Here is a 17,883-nt window from a genome sequence, read left to right on the forward strand (position 1 = left end):
TATATATATATATATATATATATATATATATATATATAAATTAGCTCAACTCCGAACATGTCTCTTATTTTTAATTATCACTCTCCTACACATTTACAATATGCCTCTTTGAACAAATATAGTATAATAAGTGAAGTAGCACCTATAACTCAAATGATGGCTATATTCTTGCGATATCAAAGGACTGGTTCGAAAGGTAGATGCGGAAATATTGAATAAAAAAAGCTTCATGAGATAACACCGTGACTTCATAGGTACAAGCGGACACTAACAATGAATCAATTTAAAGAAAGAAAGACAGTTTTTGTGATAAACTCAAAGTTGAATAACCACTCGATAAATTTTACTCAAACGCTTAGACAAAATTCCCTCATATTGATTTGAAGACGACACACTCAATAGATGGTGATATTTTACGATTAGCAAAATAAATTCATATTTTGTAAATCATCTAATAATTTAAATTAAAACGAAATGAATAATGACCTATTTATTGTTTTGTCTCGACAAATTAAATCACAATGATTCGTTATATTATCGGATTCAAACATGTCACTTAACGGGCCAAACAACCTATACCCAATTTTCTAAACAGAAGGACTAAAAACACATATTTCAGTTAATTAAAAGTTAAAATCACATTTTATCTATAATTAAGGGACCAAAAGTGCAATTATTCCAGCTGATTAAAAAAAAAGTATTCGTCGATGTATTTACTGTAAAATTGTACCACTCCGGCGAAGCCCTCGTCGCATGCAAATACTTATCAAGTTTTCCCGGTAGCGTTTGGCCGTGGTTCGAAGAAAAGACGGGGAGAGAAGATGGAGTATATATTGAGGACCCTGACGAAGAAGGAAGAAGTAGATTCTATAATAAGGGACACAATCGACAAAGTCCTCGTCCTCCGTCTCGGCCGATCCTCTGATCCTCTTTGCCTCCAGCTTGACGACATCGTATGCCTCCATTTTTTTTCTGTTTTTTCCTTTTTTGTTTTTGTGAAACAGTGATAGACTAATCTATTTTGTTCCAATTTGTTGAGTTTCTATTGTAAAAATCATTACCTTTTCTGAGGAAACTTAATTTTAGGCGAATTTAGGATTTTAAGCTAAGCTAGTGAGATTATACATGGATTTAAGTTATATACACTGAAAGTATAGAGAATATTTATACCAGAAGTAGGAATTTAGTAACCAATTTCATCAGGTTGCACCAGAGATTTGCCTGTACTTACCTTATTAATGACCTAATTATGTAATATAGTTTACTATGTGAGTGCATAGAGCTTAAAGCTCTAGTAGATATGCCCCAGGATCAACTCAGCTAATAGTACTACAAGTTTTCATGCACATGGACTAATTCCACGGGATACTTACCATCTCCACCAGCAACAAGGCTAGGACAGATGGGAATAAATCACCTTATGAACTTAAGACCGTTACGGTTCTTAACCTATGTCATTGACTACTAGGGCACACCCTTGGGTTCACTGCAAGTTATAATTTTATTTGGAGGAAGGCTACAAGTTATAATTTTGTTGAAGATTCCTTTTTGGGGAAGAAGACTACCACTCTACAAGTCATAATTTTTCTTGGAGAAATTTTTTGTCTTTGTTTGGGAGGAATAGTGCAAGTTGTTGTCTTTGCATATAGTAATAGTTGCGCACAAATTGAGGCAGAGGGAGTATATATTTTACAAATTACAACTATGCTTTGTATAGTTCTGTGTGTAAGATGTAGGTAGCTGTGGAAAATGTTAATTCACCCTAATGCATTAGACACTCGAATTGTGTAGAAGTGTTTTTTCACTGTTAAGTTGACATTGCATAAGTTTTATATTTTCTGGAGTGGTTCGTTTACTTATTGCTTCTTGTTGGCTGCAGCTGTATAAATCTGTGAGAGAGGTGTCCAAGTTTGCGACTGTGGCTTTAGTGGATATTGATTCAGAGGACGTTCGAGTTTATGTCAAGTATTTTGATATAACCTTAATACCATCTACCATTTTCTTCTTCAATGCTCATCATATGAAGATGGATTCTGGGTATGCCTTCTTTTTGTTCGAATTTTCGAAGTTTCCTGCTATGGACATGTTCGTTATGTTGTTGTTGTGATTCGATTTAGTTGAAGAAAGTGCCATCCATGGTCTTATACCCGTTTGCATCTCTGTCGAGCGTTAGGACCACAACATATTGTTAGTCCTTATATTACTGTAATCAATAATCTTGACTATATCTTAGACACATTTTGTTGGAAAATTAAATTTAATTCAGAATGCTGGAAGCTCTCCACACATTTTGGATAACAAGTTCTTTGGTCCTTCAATCAATGGAAATTGAAGTGACTTTGACTCGGTTCAAGCAACTACTTGCAAGAGCCAAATCTCTGTTTTGTTTTTCATCGGGTAGAGGGTGAAAAGAGAACTGTGAAGGCGTAAAATGTTTCTTATTAGGAAATAGGATGGAGAGGCTATTTAAAAGAAAAGAAGAGAGAAAAGGAATGTGTTAGTCTATTGTCTAAGTATTTGCAGATAACCTTCTTGTCGCCATATATTCGTACTTGCCTCCTCCCTCATTGGAGAATGGAGGGTGTGTTATATTGGAACATGTTCCAAGGGAAGTTTGCAAATAATTTGCTTCTCTATTTTTCCCTCTACCACTCGTTATGCTACCTTTAATGTTAAAATTATCTCTCAAGTCTAATATTTCAAAAGCAAAAAATACTGAAAGACTTATCTATGTAGTAAATTTGATTACGACATTGCAACAATTATAAAGCAATTACTTGTAAACTGAGTTATGCATATGTCAAGGACAGCTTGATGTTGTAATGACATTCCTGTGATATTATTGTATCTTATGGACCTCTGTCATGATTGAAGCTCTTACTTCTCTAAGATGGATATTCTCCAGGAGTGCAGATCACACCAAGTGGGTTGGAGCATTTCAGAGAAAACAAGACTTCATTGATGTTGTGGAGGTATGGGATAAATTCACAACTTTCTTTCTAGACCTTAGTATTTTTCCTATGATCCAGAATTCCAGATGAATATTAAGTGTAAAATTATTTGCTCTTTGCTGCAAAGTGCAGCTTTTCAATAATTGTGACTTCCTTATTCAACTGTAAATAAACTTTTGGTAGCACTTTCTAAACAAGATTGTTTAAGTCTCCATGGGTTCTAGATGTGCCAAAGCCTCGGAAGGCGATTGATTAAAGAGTGAAATATGACAGTACCATAACAACCAGCAATATTGAGTGACTAGTATGGTGCAAATACTTGCATGAAGTTGATCCATTAACGCCATGAGTGTATTTTGATGGAATATAAAAGCCAGAAAGACAAGTAATTTGGCAGAACAGTAGTTAATACGTGTGATTGTAATCTCGCGTTTGTGGCTTTAAGTTGAAGAGATGTACTTTGGCTTTTGGAGAATGGCTGAGATATCACAAGCTTCTGATTTGTAGACTCAAACTTCTGGTATATGTATGGAAGGATGTCCAAATTAGCTTATTAAGCTAGTAGATTTATTTCTGCATGTCCCCTGGACATGAAGTTTGAACAGCGGGAAACTTTGATTGTGGAAGGGAGAAGTTAATCCAACTGCACAAGTGAAAGGTGAACGTCAAGATTACGTGCAACCAGATGGAACTTGTCAAAGTTTATTGAGTCGTCGTAAAGGGGAATGGGTTGTTTTGCGCATCCAGCCCCCTACTTAAGATTCAATGCATAACCATACCACAAGACAGTATTTCTGCCATAAATTTCTGAAACTAAGTTTTATCAGGGATCAGTTCTTAAGATTATTATAAAAGCACAACAACCAGATCTGTCAAATAGTCAAGGGTACACTGAGATGCATATTCTGCTGCAATATAAGTGAAAATAAATGTTAAAATCTATACTCTGAAATGGCTCCAGGATTTTGGTCTAGTTGTAAGAGCGCAACACGTGATATGTGGTTAGACTCACACATGTTCGAACACTGCCTTAAACAAAATCCTGGTATTTAGGTGGAGAACGGTATATAGGTGGGCTCTTTATCTCCTGAGTTTCAAACTGTGCGCCATTGGGCCTCAGGAATTTTTCGGTTATCAAATAAAATTAGTAGTTTGAGATCCCTATACCATTAGTTAAGGACACCTTATTTCTTCAAGGAGGATGTTCCTCTAAGAAGTCTAAAAAGTTACGCATCGAATAAAGCTCGGAAACTTTGGTTAAATATGGATGTGTTTTCTGGTTGTAAAGATAGATCAGAAGGGAGATTTCCTAGTTTGCTAAGAGTTGCCTGTGAATCTAGCAACTATTTTGCGTATGATGTATCAACTTAAACAATTAGAGAACGAGTTTAGGTTCAGATAGATTTTGTAGAGGGTTAGACTTTTCTCAGTTAGCTCATAATTTTATAGAATACCTGATTGTTCATTCAGTTTGCATCTAGATGTGCATAAGATTGTGTTCTAGTTGGCTGTTTATTCAGGAGCTAGTATAATAAAGTTCTTGGTGCATTTTTTTGAATCTGCTGAGTAGATGCTTTGTTCTGATGATTAACTTTTTTACAAGTCATGAATGTGGAGTCATTTCTAACTGCTCGACTGTCCCTGTTTGTAAGCAGGCAATATTTAGAGGGGCCATGAAAGGCAAGCTCATAGTGACTTGTCCCCTTCCTCCAGAGAGAATACCGAAGTTTCAATTGCTGTACAAAGATGTTTAGCAGGTATGGTTGTTTGTAATTTTAGGTTGACTAGTTCGTAACTTGCATATTTCTCAGCTTGAGTCTAAATTATAATAAGTTTTGATGTGTTGTCGGTATGACCAAAAAATATTTTTCACGAGATAAGCATTATTTGGTATTGGAAAATCTTTTCTACGAAAACACTTTATATCAAAAGGGGAAAAACTGACTTCTCCCCCTTTTTGGGCGAAAGTCATTTTTCTTTGCAAATACTTCTCTTGCGCCATCTCACTTTCTCCAACAAAAACTCGAAGATCATTGTAAACTAATACTCCTAAATTTCATCAAGACACCATCCAATTTACTGAAATTATCATTAATCTTCAATAAGTATTTTCCAGAAGACTAACCAAGCATGAAAAACATTTCCTCATTTTAAACGTACACATACTGATCCAATATTATTTCCCCTCAGATTGTTGATTGTTGAAAGCCCTGAACTGCAAGAGAAAACTTCATATCTTGAAAGGCACTGTTTCTGGATGATTATATTGACCATTACGAATCCATATCACGATGTTGAAAGGGTTCTGAATTTTGATACTTTTTAATTTCAAGATAAGAAAGAGAGGATCGCAGCAGACTAATTTAGGAGACAGATATCTTGTTGAATTATTTCAGGATCACGACATTTCTCTTGGATATCTTAGCTGTTAGAAGACCTGTATCGTTCAGAAAGCATCACTGTATGATGGGGTGATACAATGCAAGTGATAAATCTGAGCAGTTCAGTTAGTTGACTATCAAAACTTTCACCTTGTATGGTGAGGTTTCGACTCTCCATTTTGTAAGGTTTTTTTTTTTTTTTTTTTTAAATATCTTTCTTTACTGTTTCTAAACTTATTACTTACATAATAATTCATAATTGTGGAGAAAGGATGGACTCGATTTAACGTGTGGTTTGTATTCCTCCGCAAGCAATTATGTATTATTATTACTATATGCCAGATATTTTTTTCAAGGAAGGAGCCCCATGTGGGCTTTACATTAGTTTTTTAATGGGACAATTTATGGATAATTTCTTTTCTTTATCTCAAAAAAGGCAAAAGAATAGACATTACTAAATGCAAATCATAGATACCAAGAAACACATCATTATCATTGTACTGAAATTTTCCATCATTATTTAAATTTGATCTTTAATATTTTATCATTATAATTCATTTCTTTTACACTAGAAAGCTTGAGCTGTACAATTGAATAATCCATTATGTATATACTTGTTAGCGTTCCTACATTTAGTTGGGGTGATGAATTCAATGACTTTGGAGTTTAATTTAATGGAAAAAAAACACTAGTATTTAGTTTTTTTACGAAATTTAATCACTATTAGTATATAATCAATGAATAACTCACGTATACATTATACACAAATTATATACTTCTTATATATTATGTCTACCTCGATGACGTTATAAACTATTACAACCAGCTAGCTAAAAATATAAAAAATTATTTATATGGTTCTTCTCGCACGAATTTATTTATCAAATTATTTTCTTTTTATGGATCATGGAAGATCATTCTTTTAAACAAAAAAAAGTATAATTCCCCCAATTTATATTGTCTGGCTAGTGGGACAATTAAAAAGTGGGAAGTCAAATAGGAAATAGTAATTCATTAAAGAGATGATGTTGACTTAGGTCTGATATTGGAACATATTTGCAGTTTAACTGAAAAGAAGTACTTGAATTTTTGCTAGTAAAATTTAATGGACAGAAAATTACTCCATGAGCAAATAAAAATTCATATGTAGCTTTGCATATATGCATAATAATTCAAATGGTGCAGGAAATCAGCTTGAACTTTGACGGCAAATATAATAGTCTCAGTCACTTTACTTTTTTTATATTTAACACTTTTTTTATATTTAGCCCGGTTACTTGACGTGAGAATCTTTCGTAAATAACTTTTTTATATCTGTCAATAAAATTATATTGACGTATTTAAACTTTATACATATTTTATTCTTTTCAGATTTCATCAGTGGAATTATATGAAAGTTTAGACATGTTGTTGTGAATATTTTACTGCTTAGCACCTGGTGCGTGGATAAATTTTAGGTAATTTTTTATTCACCTTACGCTCAATACTTAGCATATGATGGGTGAACGGTTTTTGATTATTTTGGAGGCCCAACATTGGGTGAGAATGGCCTTGATCTGATATCGTATGAGAATAGGTTTTAAGTCTAATTCACACCGTAAAAGTTAGCTAGAAGGATTGCTCAAACCTTATAAGGAATCTACTAATCTTATTAACCACCCTTTTTACTTTAAAATTGTTTTAACACCGTCAAACATTAGAACTCATTAATCCATGCTATGCGATTTTATAGCATGGTAAAAATTTAATTGCGGTTCATACATACTTTTTTATAAAATTTGTGATCTAAAATAAATTATAAATATTTATAAATTTATTTCACTAATTTTTTAAACAGATACACATGTGACTTATATTACTCGTGCATATCAATTATACATCTTATTCAATATTATAAGACACTAATAGATAGCAAACTATAGTATTAGCAATATATGAGCTATTGATACATGTATGCTCAAAGTAAATAGAAAATAATCTTAACAAGAAATTATATGTATCATAAATAATATAACATACTAATTTACATAGTTATATTTTATTTAATATTATTTTTATATATTTGAATTAAATAAATGGCTGAGGTGGAAGGCGTGGTAGGCCCCAAAAATAATGCGGTGGAATTTAATTTGTTAGACAAGCTCGCGAGAAAGAGAAATGGAAACTGTTTAAATTTTGCAGTGTCTGGCACGTGAGTGACCGACGCATTGACACGTGAGAAAACGACTCATGAATTAGTTAGGTACTTAGTTATTGTAAAATAAAATATTAATCACAATAGTTTTTTTTTCTTTTTAACTATATAAAGAAATTATGTAAAAGTAGTTTACATTCTAAAATAATTTTGAACTTCTCTATCATTATATTTTTTTTGGAATTATTTTTACGTCAAGGAAAATCGACCGCTCATCTACAAAAAAAAATATTATTTTACCTTATTTTAAAATATAATTTTTAGATGAGAGGTTGAACTCGTTCAAACACTATTTAATTCTGTCGTTGATTAATGGAGAAGAATTGTGGCTATATATTGGATTTATTTATATTATATAGAACTTTAAAAGTAAAATACGAGATAATTCATTTTATCTATTTTAATTTTGATGGATAGAGAAATTTGATACATTTTATTGGTAGGAGGTGACATGCATCTCGTAGAATTAGTCAAGATGTGCGTAAGATGGTCCATACACCACATAGATTTATTTCTTTACATAGTGAATAAATTTAGTTAATTACTAACTTAACCACATTAATATCGTTAATAACCTATCGACAAATTAAATTTGTCTCAAAATAGTTGAGTAATATAGAATTTGTTACATGTAAAGAGAAATTAAGTTGAACGTAATTAGGTGAGAGGTTTATAGAAGCTATAAAGTTTTAAACAAATATTCTTAAGATTAAACCTTAAAAAGACAAATGATATTTGATTGCATACTCAAACATGGATAAAACTTTAATTTAGATGAACTATTAATTTATTAAACATGCAAATATTTTTTTTTTATGAATAAATTAAAGTTGAGAGTTTTATTAGCCTTTTTCTTTCCAATAATGAACAATATCAAAAGTCGGACAACTAATGAATGGTACCTCTGTCTCTTACTTGCAGCCCTATATAAACGTTTCCTCTCTTCAAGCTTTCATTCCGTTCATAATATAAATTAGCCACATTCTGTTTTGCCCAAAACAGAGAGAAAATTGGCGAATTCTAGAGATAACTTCGCCATGGCAGCTGCTCTGAGATTATCATGTTTGTGTTTTCTTCAATTGCTGATTGTGATCGTACTATTCATCAATACTTCGGCCGATAACAGGTATTTGAGCCGTTCATTACGTTTTTAGTAGCAATTTTTTCTACATTGTGGAAGCAAATTAATTCGATTAATATGAAATTGCTCTTGTTTAATTTATGCATTTGAGCAGCGATGTAGTTTAGTATAATTTCGGATTTCCTGGAAATTGTGTCATTCTTATCATCTCTGTTTCTGTTTTTTTTTCCCGATCAATTCGATTTAAGTAGTTGTATTACTCCTTTCATGAGATTCCTTTTGATAATTTTGGCATTTGAGCTGCGCTAAGGTTAATTCAATACCAGATTTTCTGGAATTTACGTTAATGCTACTATCAGTGATTCTGTTTTTCTATTATAGAATTTAAAATACTTCAATTCCTCTTTGTTAACTTTGACATTTGAGCAGTGCTGGAGTAAATTCTCCATTCTTATCGACTGTGTTTCTGTTTTTCGATTCGAAGATGGAGCTACTTTTACTCTGTTTTACTCATTAGATTTTGAATTTTTCATTATCAGTATTGAACAAGCAGAGCAATTTCAGAGCTTAAGTAACTCGACTATGACGAACAGGTTCATATTTTTCATTTTGTTTTCCGCCTTTATCGCTTTTACTTCTTCGAGTACTGTACTAACTTTGCAATTGAATTAGAGAAGAATTTGACTGATCGGATCTGGAAATATCTGGTTCTGTTAACTCTGTAACTGCGATCCAGTTCACTTTTTTTTTTACATGATTTAAGTTTTTCAGGTTAAGTGGAAACGATGAACTTAGGCATGAACATGCTGAAGATGATCCAGAAGCCATTGCTTCCATGGTGGATATGTAAGTTTATTCTGTCTTTAGCAATCCCATATAAAAATGTTATGCGGAAAAACTATTTCCAGATTAGTTATCCGTTAACTTGCTCTTAATCAAATAAAGCCTTTAAAGTATTTAGTAATTATTAAAAACTATTTCTTCTATCGCAACTAACCCTCCTCCTTTTAGCATTGATGTGTTTTCAGTTACTGATGATTTACTCCATAGAGAGGCTTTATTGAGTTATTTATGATTAAAAGGCATCCAATGTTTATCGCGTCATTACTCTTTTGTAGAAAAACAAAGTACAAATTGAGGACTAGTTTGGTACGATCGATTAAAAAATAATTCTGAAATGATATTCCTTAACATAATCTCAATTCTCGACATAACTAATTCATCATAATTTATCTTATTATAATTAATTTTAAAATAACTTGTCTTTAAATCAAATGATCTCAAAAGTCTTTTAGAGGAAAATGATATTCCAATCATAAATAGGTTGAATAGAGAGATAGATAGTACCCCACACCCACTGATGATGCTATGTCAATTAAGGAGTTCCGTCTGAATCTCCTTTTTTCAAAAAATTATATTTTTTATGCAAATAAAAGTAATATTTCTTTACTATATATATATATTTTTTATTTTTTTTAAATTTATATTAAGGAAATTGTTTAAGATATAACACAATTCACAACCAGACAAAGAATAATTAACATAATAAATCAGATTCAAATTTTAACCTGTTGTAAAAAGACTATATTAACCTTTTAGATTAATTATCGAATCTTTGATCCACCAAATTCAAATTCATATGCATAAGATTTATTGAAGGAAGCTAAGTTTATAATGGAGTTTTCTTCTCCTCTTTTGGGTAGGGATCATAGGGATGAGGAAGGAGAAATTGGAGCGAAAACTATAAAATAGTAAATCAAACTTTCAATAATAAAGTAAAATTTTATATAATCAACCAATTAATTAGTTACTTCTTTTATATGTCAAATGTGATTCAAAATCGACCCGTAGTGAAAAGTTTATATCTACTGTTTAGGATCTATAAAATAGGAAAAAGCCCCCCATTAAAAAAAAATAATCGTTTGTATGTCTATCCAAAATTTGTGATTAGTCAGCCACGAGATCTACACATCACCCACAAAATTAAAAGCAATGCAGCAGTTGCCTTTATTATCTCACCTACCGAACCGTTCCAATACAATTCCCTCTGCTTCCGTTCTTCTGCGGTTCCCTTTCCAAATTCATCTCTTGCTGACTGTCAAAAGAAGTTACTCTGATTATCTTTAGACTGCCTATGAGGCATATTGCACATGCAAATGCCACAGGCTATCTAGCTATGAGCTATGCCAGCTTTTATAAGTCCCAGTAATTAACACTTCTTAAATCATCTCACCAATCCTGTGAATTTGTCCCTAACTACTAGGATTCGTGTCAGAGGAGTTATTATGTGTTTAGTAAAATTGATTACAGATATTATTGATTACTTGAGTTCCATATCAATTCTAAAAGGATGAGATGATCTTGGACAATTTTTATATTATAAACTTTACTTTGAAGTTGAGTCATGATAATGTTGTAGCAATATATTGGTCCAAACTACAAAGTACCTTTTTGGTTTAGTGTTAATCATCATAGATTAGAAAGGCCATATTAGAATAAGTTATAAGTTAGCATACTTGCAATCCCCTGCCTAATCCACTTGGTCTTCACATGCTCCTGCTTGGAGATTTATTCATCATATATAGGCACATTATATATTATCTATCGAGTCTTTTTCATTCACGTGTATCCATGCTTCTAGTAGAGGCTGAAGGTGGTTTTACATGAAGGGGCACATTATAATGCTTGTTAGGTGCACATTATATTTGTACTATATATTCTTTGTCCATATTCATGTTACTTAGACGGAGTACTATTGACGGTAAGAATTCATATACAACTAAGTTTCTCTGTAATAGTTCTTATCTATAATAACATATTTATTATATATAACGATCAAAAGAATACCTGGAATCAATTTTTCTAGTTAGTATAAAGAGATTTGATTATAGTCAATTTCATTTATTTGTAATTGCAACATAATTACTGTTTTTATAGTTTTTAGAAAAATATCAAAGGAAGCTTAATTTGGAGCAACGGTACATAATATCAAAAATTCAAATCATTGTATCAACCATTAATACTTGTGTTTTAACAGATTGCTTATATCATATTTTTCTAAGTTGCAACCCATTTTAGAATTCTATATGAACGCAGAAACTTCACTGAACTATCTTTTTTATTATTCATGTTATACAATCTCTTGGTAAGCCACGTAGAATTATCTTTTGACGATGAACTTGGCCAATTTACATCTCCACTTATCGCAGGGCACATAACATCGTGTCTTTGTCCCCTATCCCAGCCTGGCAAATGGCCTGAGAAGTTAGTAGAGCGGTAAGAAGATAAGAGATCTGGGCTCCAAATTGAGGGATGCAGCAGCTGGCTGTACTGACAAAGCCCATCACCATATATTAAATGACTTTTGCCTAATCAATAAATAGTTTCTCCTACCGACACATCATGCATTTATCTCCTCACCTTTGCATGTGCATTTATTTTAGATATTCTTTTTATTATTATTACATGGAATGATAGAAATAAGTACTATTTCCGTATTGACCGTATTCTTTTTATCTACTGTTTATTTATTTATTTATCACATTACATTCATTTTTAACTTCCCCCTATAAGACATTTTTGAGTGGGTCAACTTGATCCCTCCAAAAAGTCTTATTATACTATACACATCAAAGTAGTCACATGTGAGATTTTGTTTGTGTCTTTTACATAATTTGGAATAAAATTTAGTGTTCAAGGTGTGACCTAATAGTGAGGAAGTGGTAAAAAATCTTTAGATTTTAGGTAAAGAATATTAGATAGATTTTTTTTCATCTGTTCTAAATTTGGTGGACAGAGTTACCTAATATCTGTTGCTGCTGGAAGGTGACATGTATCTTGTAGAATCAGTCCAGAAAACATCTTACCCTAAATCAATTATTACACTGAGGCTGAGTGCCTAATTAATTTTGTTCGACAAAATTGAACTCTCATCTTTCTTGTGTTTCTGTATAGGAGCATTAGGAATAGCACAGAGAGGAGGAAATTGGGTTACTTCTCATGTAGGACGGGAAATCCTATTGATGATTGTTGGCGATGCGATCGCAATTGGCAACGTAATCGCAGACGCTTAGCTGACTGTTCAATTGGTTTTGGACGTAACGCTATTGGTGGCCGAGATGGCAGGTATATATATTCAGAGGCAAATTCAGAGCGTGGTGTATAGCTTTCTAAAAATCCTAAATCTGCCTCTGCGTGCAGGTTTTATGTTGTAACTGACTCGGGTGATGATGATCCAGTAAATCCCCGACCTGGAACACTCCGTCATGCTGTAATTCAAGATGAGCCATTGTGGATAGTGTTTAAACGTGATATGCACATCACACTTAAGCAAGAACTGATCATGAATAGTTTCAAAACAATCGATGCTCGTGGTGTGAACGTGCATATCGCGAATGGGGCTTGTATTACTATCCAATTTGTTACTAATATTATCATTCATGGTCTCCACATTCATGATTGTAAACCAACTGGTAATGCCTTGGTTAGAAGCTCACCATCACATTATGGTTGGAGGACTATGGCTGATGGTGATGCCATTTCCATTTTCGGTTCAAGCCATATTTGGGTTGATCACAACTCTCTTTCTAATTGTGCTGATGGTCTCGTTGATGCTATTATGGGTTCAACTGCAATTACCATTTCAAACAATTACTTCACCCATCACAATGAGGTCAATTTTCAACTGAAACAACATTTGATACTTTAGTTTAAAGACTAATTATTCATTAATCCAACTTATGTGTAGGTGATTTTATTGGGGCACAGTGATACCTATGTAAGAGATAAGGTTATGCAGGTGACTATTGCCTTCAACCATTTCGGTGAGGGCCTCATTCAGAGAATGCCAAGGTATCAATCTGAAAATCCTGAATAGTTTTTATAAAAACAGTTATCTGATTTAGTAAATTACTGATGTCTGCGGTATTGTGAAAAAATGCATTTTTTGATCTAACTCAACTCCTAAAGTTTAGCTATGATGGCCCAAGGTCACTTTAAATAGCCACCCATTCATTTTTCATCCAATGTGGAACTCTACAACACTCCCACATCACACTCAAAGCTAAACATCTAGAGAGTGGCCAATTTTATAAGAATACCCAACATCTAGAAGCAATAATGGAGATGGGCGATGGCCCTGCACACCCAACATCGGTAAGCAATAATGGAGATGGACCATGCTATGATACTATGTAAAGAAATTGATCTTCACCTAACTTTTAACCCCCAAAACTAGAGTCACATAAATGGTAATGATTGACATAACGAATTTCACCTTGCTTGGAATTGAAGCGTGATCATGATTGTTATACTCATCTTTTCCATGTTTTCTTGGACTAACAATAGTACGACATAATTAATCGCAGATGTAGGCATGGCTATTTCCATGTGGTGAACAATGACTACACGCACTGGGAGATGTATGCCATTGGTGGCAGTGCTGCTCCTACAATTAACAGCCAGGGTAACAGATACCTTGCCCCAGTGAACCCTTTTGCCAAAGAGGTACAGTTCAAAACTAAGCATACTATACTTGGACTGATTTTTTTTTTGTTGTTGTAAATTAACCAATTGAGCACGGCACAACACAGTACAAGTAAGGAAGGTAAATCCTAACCTTAGAATATTATTGAAATATATGGAATTGGGTCACCAGGTGACAAAAAGAGTGGAACCATGGGAAGGATCATGGAGACAGTGGAACTGGAGATCAGTGGGAGACCTTTTGTTGAATGGAGCATACTTTACTGCATCGGGACGTGCTGCTCCAGGCAGCTATGCAAGAGCCTCAAGCTTAGCTGCTAAGTCCTCTTCCATGGTCGGAATGATTACCTCGAATGCTGGTGCACTTTCTTGACACAAATGTTGATGTCAAGCACATCAACACATCTAGTGATCACAAACCACACCATCACATCATCTTTACCTATCCATTGAATTCAACATTCTAAGCCAATTTTCTCTCATTATCTTTCTTCTCTTAGTTTGTGTCCGCCCCTAATCACCTTTTGAGCAGGGGAGGACACATAATATTAAGGATGGGTTCAATTTAACCCACCATTATCAGCTTAAAACCTTTAATATATATGTGAGAAATCCTAAAATGTTGTATAAATATTAAATTCTGAACTCATATTTCAAAGAGCGGACAATCTTGAATCTGCCTTAGCTCTTGAACATAAGGTTCTTGAAACACTACATTGATTTTGCACCTGTTTGTCCATTCCACTTGTCTTAATGTACCCCGTCCTCAACCTCCCCAACTCCCCGAGAGATATAATTCGAGTATCTCTGGAGAAGTTTCTGAGATGCTGTCTTCTTTTTCTTGTCCATATCCTACATACCATTTCACCAAAATTTTATCTCATGGTATCAGAAACAGAAAGATTGCTAAATAAAGAAGGATAAAAGATATGCAAGTCAAATTTTTAGGTTTCTTTCTTGTTGTAGATGTTCAGATTCAAGATATTATTGTAATTGTTATCCTTATAAAATATGATATATTATACATATGTAATTACTATGGATTCTGCTTCAAATTTATATGTCTCCAGTCCTTCTCCCCTCCTATTTTCTGCATGTTTACTGATTATGATGGTAATTACAATCTTTCGATTCACTGTCCTTGTTTAAGTTGCCGGATTTCATATTTAGCCGTGTTGAGGAGAGTTTAAACCTCATTATTCCAATCTAATAAAATGAAAAGTAAAGGAAAGCCAAAAGATCATTCCGTCTAAACAAACAATCTTGTTATTGACCTGCCAAATTATTAACTCAGGCCATTTCCACCCATCAAAATTTGGGCTGACAACTCGCCCAAATTAATCCATGAGAAATTTTGTCAAAATATTTTCAAAAAACAATCTTTTATTTATTTGATTTGTTATATCTATCCATAATAAGGAAAAAATAATTTTAATTTATTAGATATTAAAAAAATTATAAAACAACAAACAACACAGTTATAACTTGGTAATAATTGCGCGAGTTGAATTTTGACCAGCTAATCCAATCGAACCCCACCCATTTGACACCTACATACATAGCTACTAGCAAGAGCAAATAAGATTTCAGAATTAACTTTTGTACCAGGTTTGAAGGGCCATTAATGTATTTGGCCTAAATCTCCATACGATAATACATCTTTGTTCCTGCAGATAAAATCTAACGACTCCAACAATGGGCAGTAAGAGTCGTCAACATTCACGTTCAACTACAACGAGCTGTACATATGTAAAAACGTTTCCTGATATTTTATTGTAATATGAAATGAGTACTAAGTTGCGACGATAATCAGTCAAATTCCGCAGACAGCACGGAAGTTCTTTGAAAGGTCAAAGTATATCAACTTAAACTAAATTACAACCTGTTAGGTTATTAGCATTTTAATATTAATATTTAACATATTAAATTGCTTTATTTTGAAGTTAATAAGAATGAACATTGGAATGGATGACTTGTACATCATCCATTAGCATTGGTTATCCATCAATGTATTTCATTCTTAATTCCTCCATTACTCTTTGTAACCTATGTAACCTATGTAACTCCTATTGTAACCTATGTAACCTATGAAACTCCTAAGGCCATTATCTTCACTATTTACTACCTCCATTATCTTCCTATTCATTGCTAGGAAGACTTCTTGTAGTATAAATAGTGGTAGTCTTCATTTGGTTTTAGAGACACACAATTCATAAGAGAAAACAAAGAGTGAAAGAGTTAGTCTAAAAGAGAGTTCTTATTAGTTGAAGGGAGGTGTTCTTTTTTGTGGAGCTTTGGACTCAACTCTTGTCCAGAGTTGTTGAGTTATCCTTTGTGAAGGCTGTTGTATCCTGGAGGGCACAAGTCAAAGAGGACTACTGCTGGACCGGTGAAAACATTTGCTGCAGTGGGCTTGAATCTCCTTAAAGAGAGCGAGATATCCGCGCCTCAGCCTGAAGAGATTACTTTCTTCATTTTATTTTCAATTGTAATCTTGCAATTTTATTATCTTGTAGGTTTTTTCACTAACAATTTTAAGGAGATTCAAAGATGGCTACAATTGAAAAAACCGCGGATGTCAAGATGGGAGATCTTAACAAGCCATTTCGGTTCAATGGTAACCATTTCAAGAGATGGAAGGGTAAAGTACTTTTCTACTTAAGTCTTCTTAATGTTTCTTATGTATTAACTGAGAAGAATCCAAATAAAGAAGACATCACCACTATGAATGATGATGAAACTATTTCTCATCTAGAGAAAGTGGAAAAGTACGATGGTGATTCCTATAAGTGTCGGTATTATCTTCTTAATTGTCTATCTGATAATTTTTATGATTATTATGATAGAACTTACTCTAGTGCAAAGAAAATTTGGAAGGCATTGCAGAGTAAGTATGATACCGAAGAGGCTGGAGCGAAAAAATATGCAGCTAGTAGATTTTTTCGTTTCCAAATGGTGGACAACAAATCACTGGTAGATCAAGCTCAAGACTTCATCATGATTGTTGGAGAGCTTAGGTCCGAAGAAATTAAAATTGGAGATAACCTTATTGTTTGTGGCATAGCGGATAAACTTCCACCTTCTTGGAAGGAATTTCAAAAAACTATGCGCCACAAACAAAAGGAAACCTCTCGTGAAAGCTTGATGATGAAAATCCGCATGGAAGAAGAAGCAAGAGGCCAAGATGCACTTTTACAAACAGAAGAGAACAACATCACATCGAAGGTAAATTTAATTACTTCGAATAATGCTACTCTTGATACTCACAAAAATACTTCTTTAAAGCCTAAGAAGAAAAAATTCAAGAAAAATAATGGTGAAAATCACCAAGCACAAAATCAACAAGTTCAAGAAAAGGGACCATGCTTTGTTTGTGGCAAGAGTGGGCATATTGCTCGATTTTGCAGATTCCGGAAACGTGGTCCTAACCCTCAGGCAAACGTTACCGAAGAACCTTTTGTGGCGGTGATTACCGACATAAACATGATTGAGAATGTTGATGGATGGTGGGCTGATTCTGGTGCAAACCGTCATGTCTGTTATGACAAAGACTGGTTTAAAAAATGTACTCATTTTGAGGAGCCTAAAACCATCCTGCTTGGTGATGCTCACACTAGTCAAGTGCTTGGAAAGGGAGATGTTGAATTGTGTTTTACTTCTGAAAGGATATTAACATTGAAAGATGTACTTTATACTCCTTCTATGAGAAAAAATTTGATGTCTAGATTTCTTCTTAATAAAGCAGGCTTTAAACAGATTATTGAATCTGATCAATATGTAATAGTAAAGAAA

General features: G+C 33.5%; 2 protein-coding genes across 8 annotated transcripts; both read left to right on the forward strand.

Annotated features, from left to right (window-relative positions):
- Positions 1-693: 693 nt before the first annotated feature.
- Positions 694-5,744, forward strand: LOC107023231 (thioredoxin-like protein 4B). Of its 6 annotated transcripts, XM_027917628.1 has the most exons (6): positions 694-953; positions 1,880-2,037; positions 2,891-2,972; positions 4,607-4,708; positions 5,142-5,158; positions 5,196-5,744. In XM_027917628.1, the coding sequence occupies exons 1-4, from the start codon at positions 822-824 to the stop codon at positions 4,703-4,705; spliced, it is 471 nt and encodes a 156-aa protein (XP_027773429.1). In that variant the 5' UTR covers positions 694-821; the 3' UTR covers positions 4,706-4,708; positions 5,142-5,158; positions 5,196-5,744. The 6 variants fall into 6 exon arrangements, with proteins under 6 accessions (XP_027773429.1, XP_027773430.1, XP_027773431.1 ...); XM_027917629.1 differs by lacking the exon at positions 5,142-5,158 and having other exon boundaries at positions 5,285-5,744; XM_027917630.1 differs by lacking the exon at positions 5,142-5,158 and having other exon boundaries at positions 5,326-5,744.
- Positions 5,745-8,415: 2,671 nt separating this feature from the next.
- LOC107023230 (probable pectate lyase 8) lies at positions 8,416-15,149 on the forward strand. 2 transcript variants are annotated; one of them, XM_027917626.1, is made up of 9 exons: positions 8,565-8,652; positions 9,147-9,200; positions 9,379-9,453; positions 11,817-11,883; positions 12,562-12,732; positions 12,808-13,279; positions 13,355-13,458; positions 13,974-14,112; positions 14,264-15,149. In XM_027917626.1, exons 3-9 carry the CDS (start codon positions 9,393-9,395, stop codon positions 14,462-14,464), a joined length of 1,215 nt encoding a protein of 404 aa, XP_027773427.1. In that variant the 5' UTR covers positions 8,565-8,652; positions 9,147-9,200; positions 9,379-9,392; the 3' UTR covers positions 14,465-15,149. The 2 variants fall into 2 exon arrangements, with proteins under 2 accessions (XP_015079341.1, XP_027773427.1); XM_015223855.2 differs by lacking the exon at positions 11,817-11,883 and having other exon boundaries at positions 8,416-8,652; positions 14,264-15,146.
- The last annotated feature ends 2,734 nt before the right edge of the window (positions 15,150-17,883 follow it).

Source organism: Solanum pennellii, chromosome 6 (genome assembly GCF_001406875.1).
Source record: "Solanum pennellii chromosome 6, SPENNV200".
In the NCBI taxonomy this organism is placed as follows: domain Eukaryota; kingdom Viridiplantae; phylum Streptophyta; class Magnoliopsida; order Solanales; family Solanaceae; genus Solanum; species Solanum pennellii.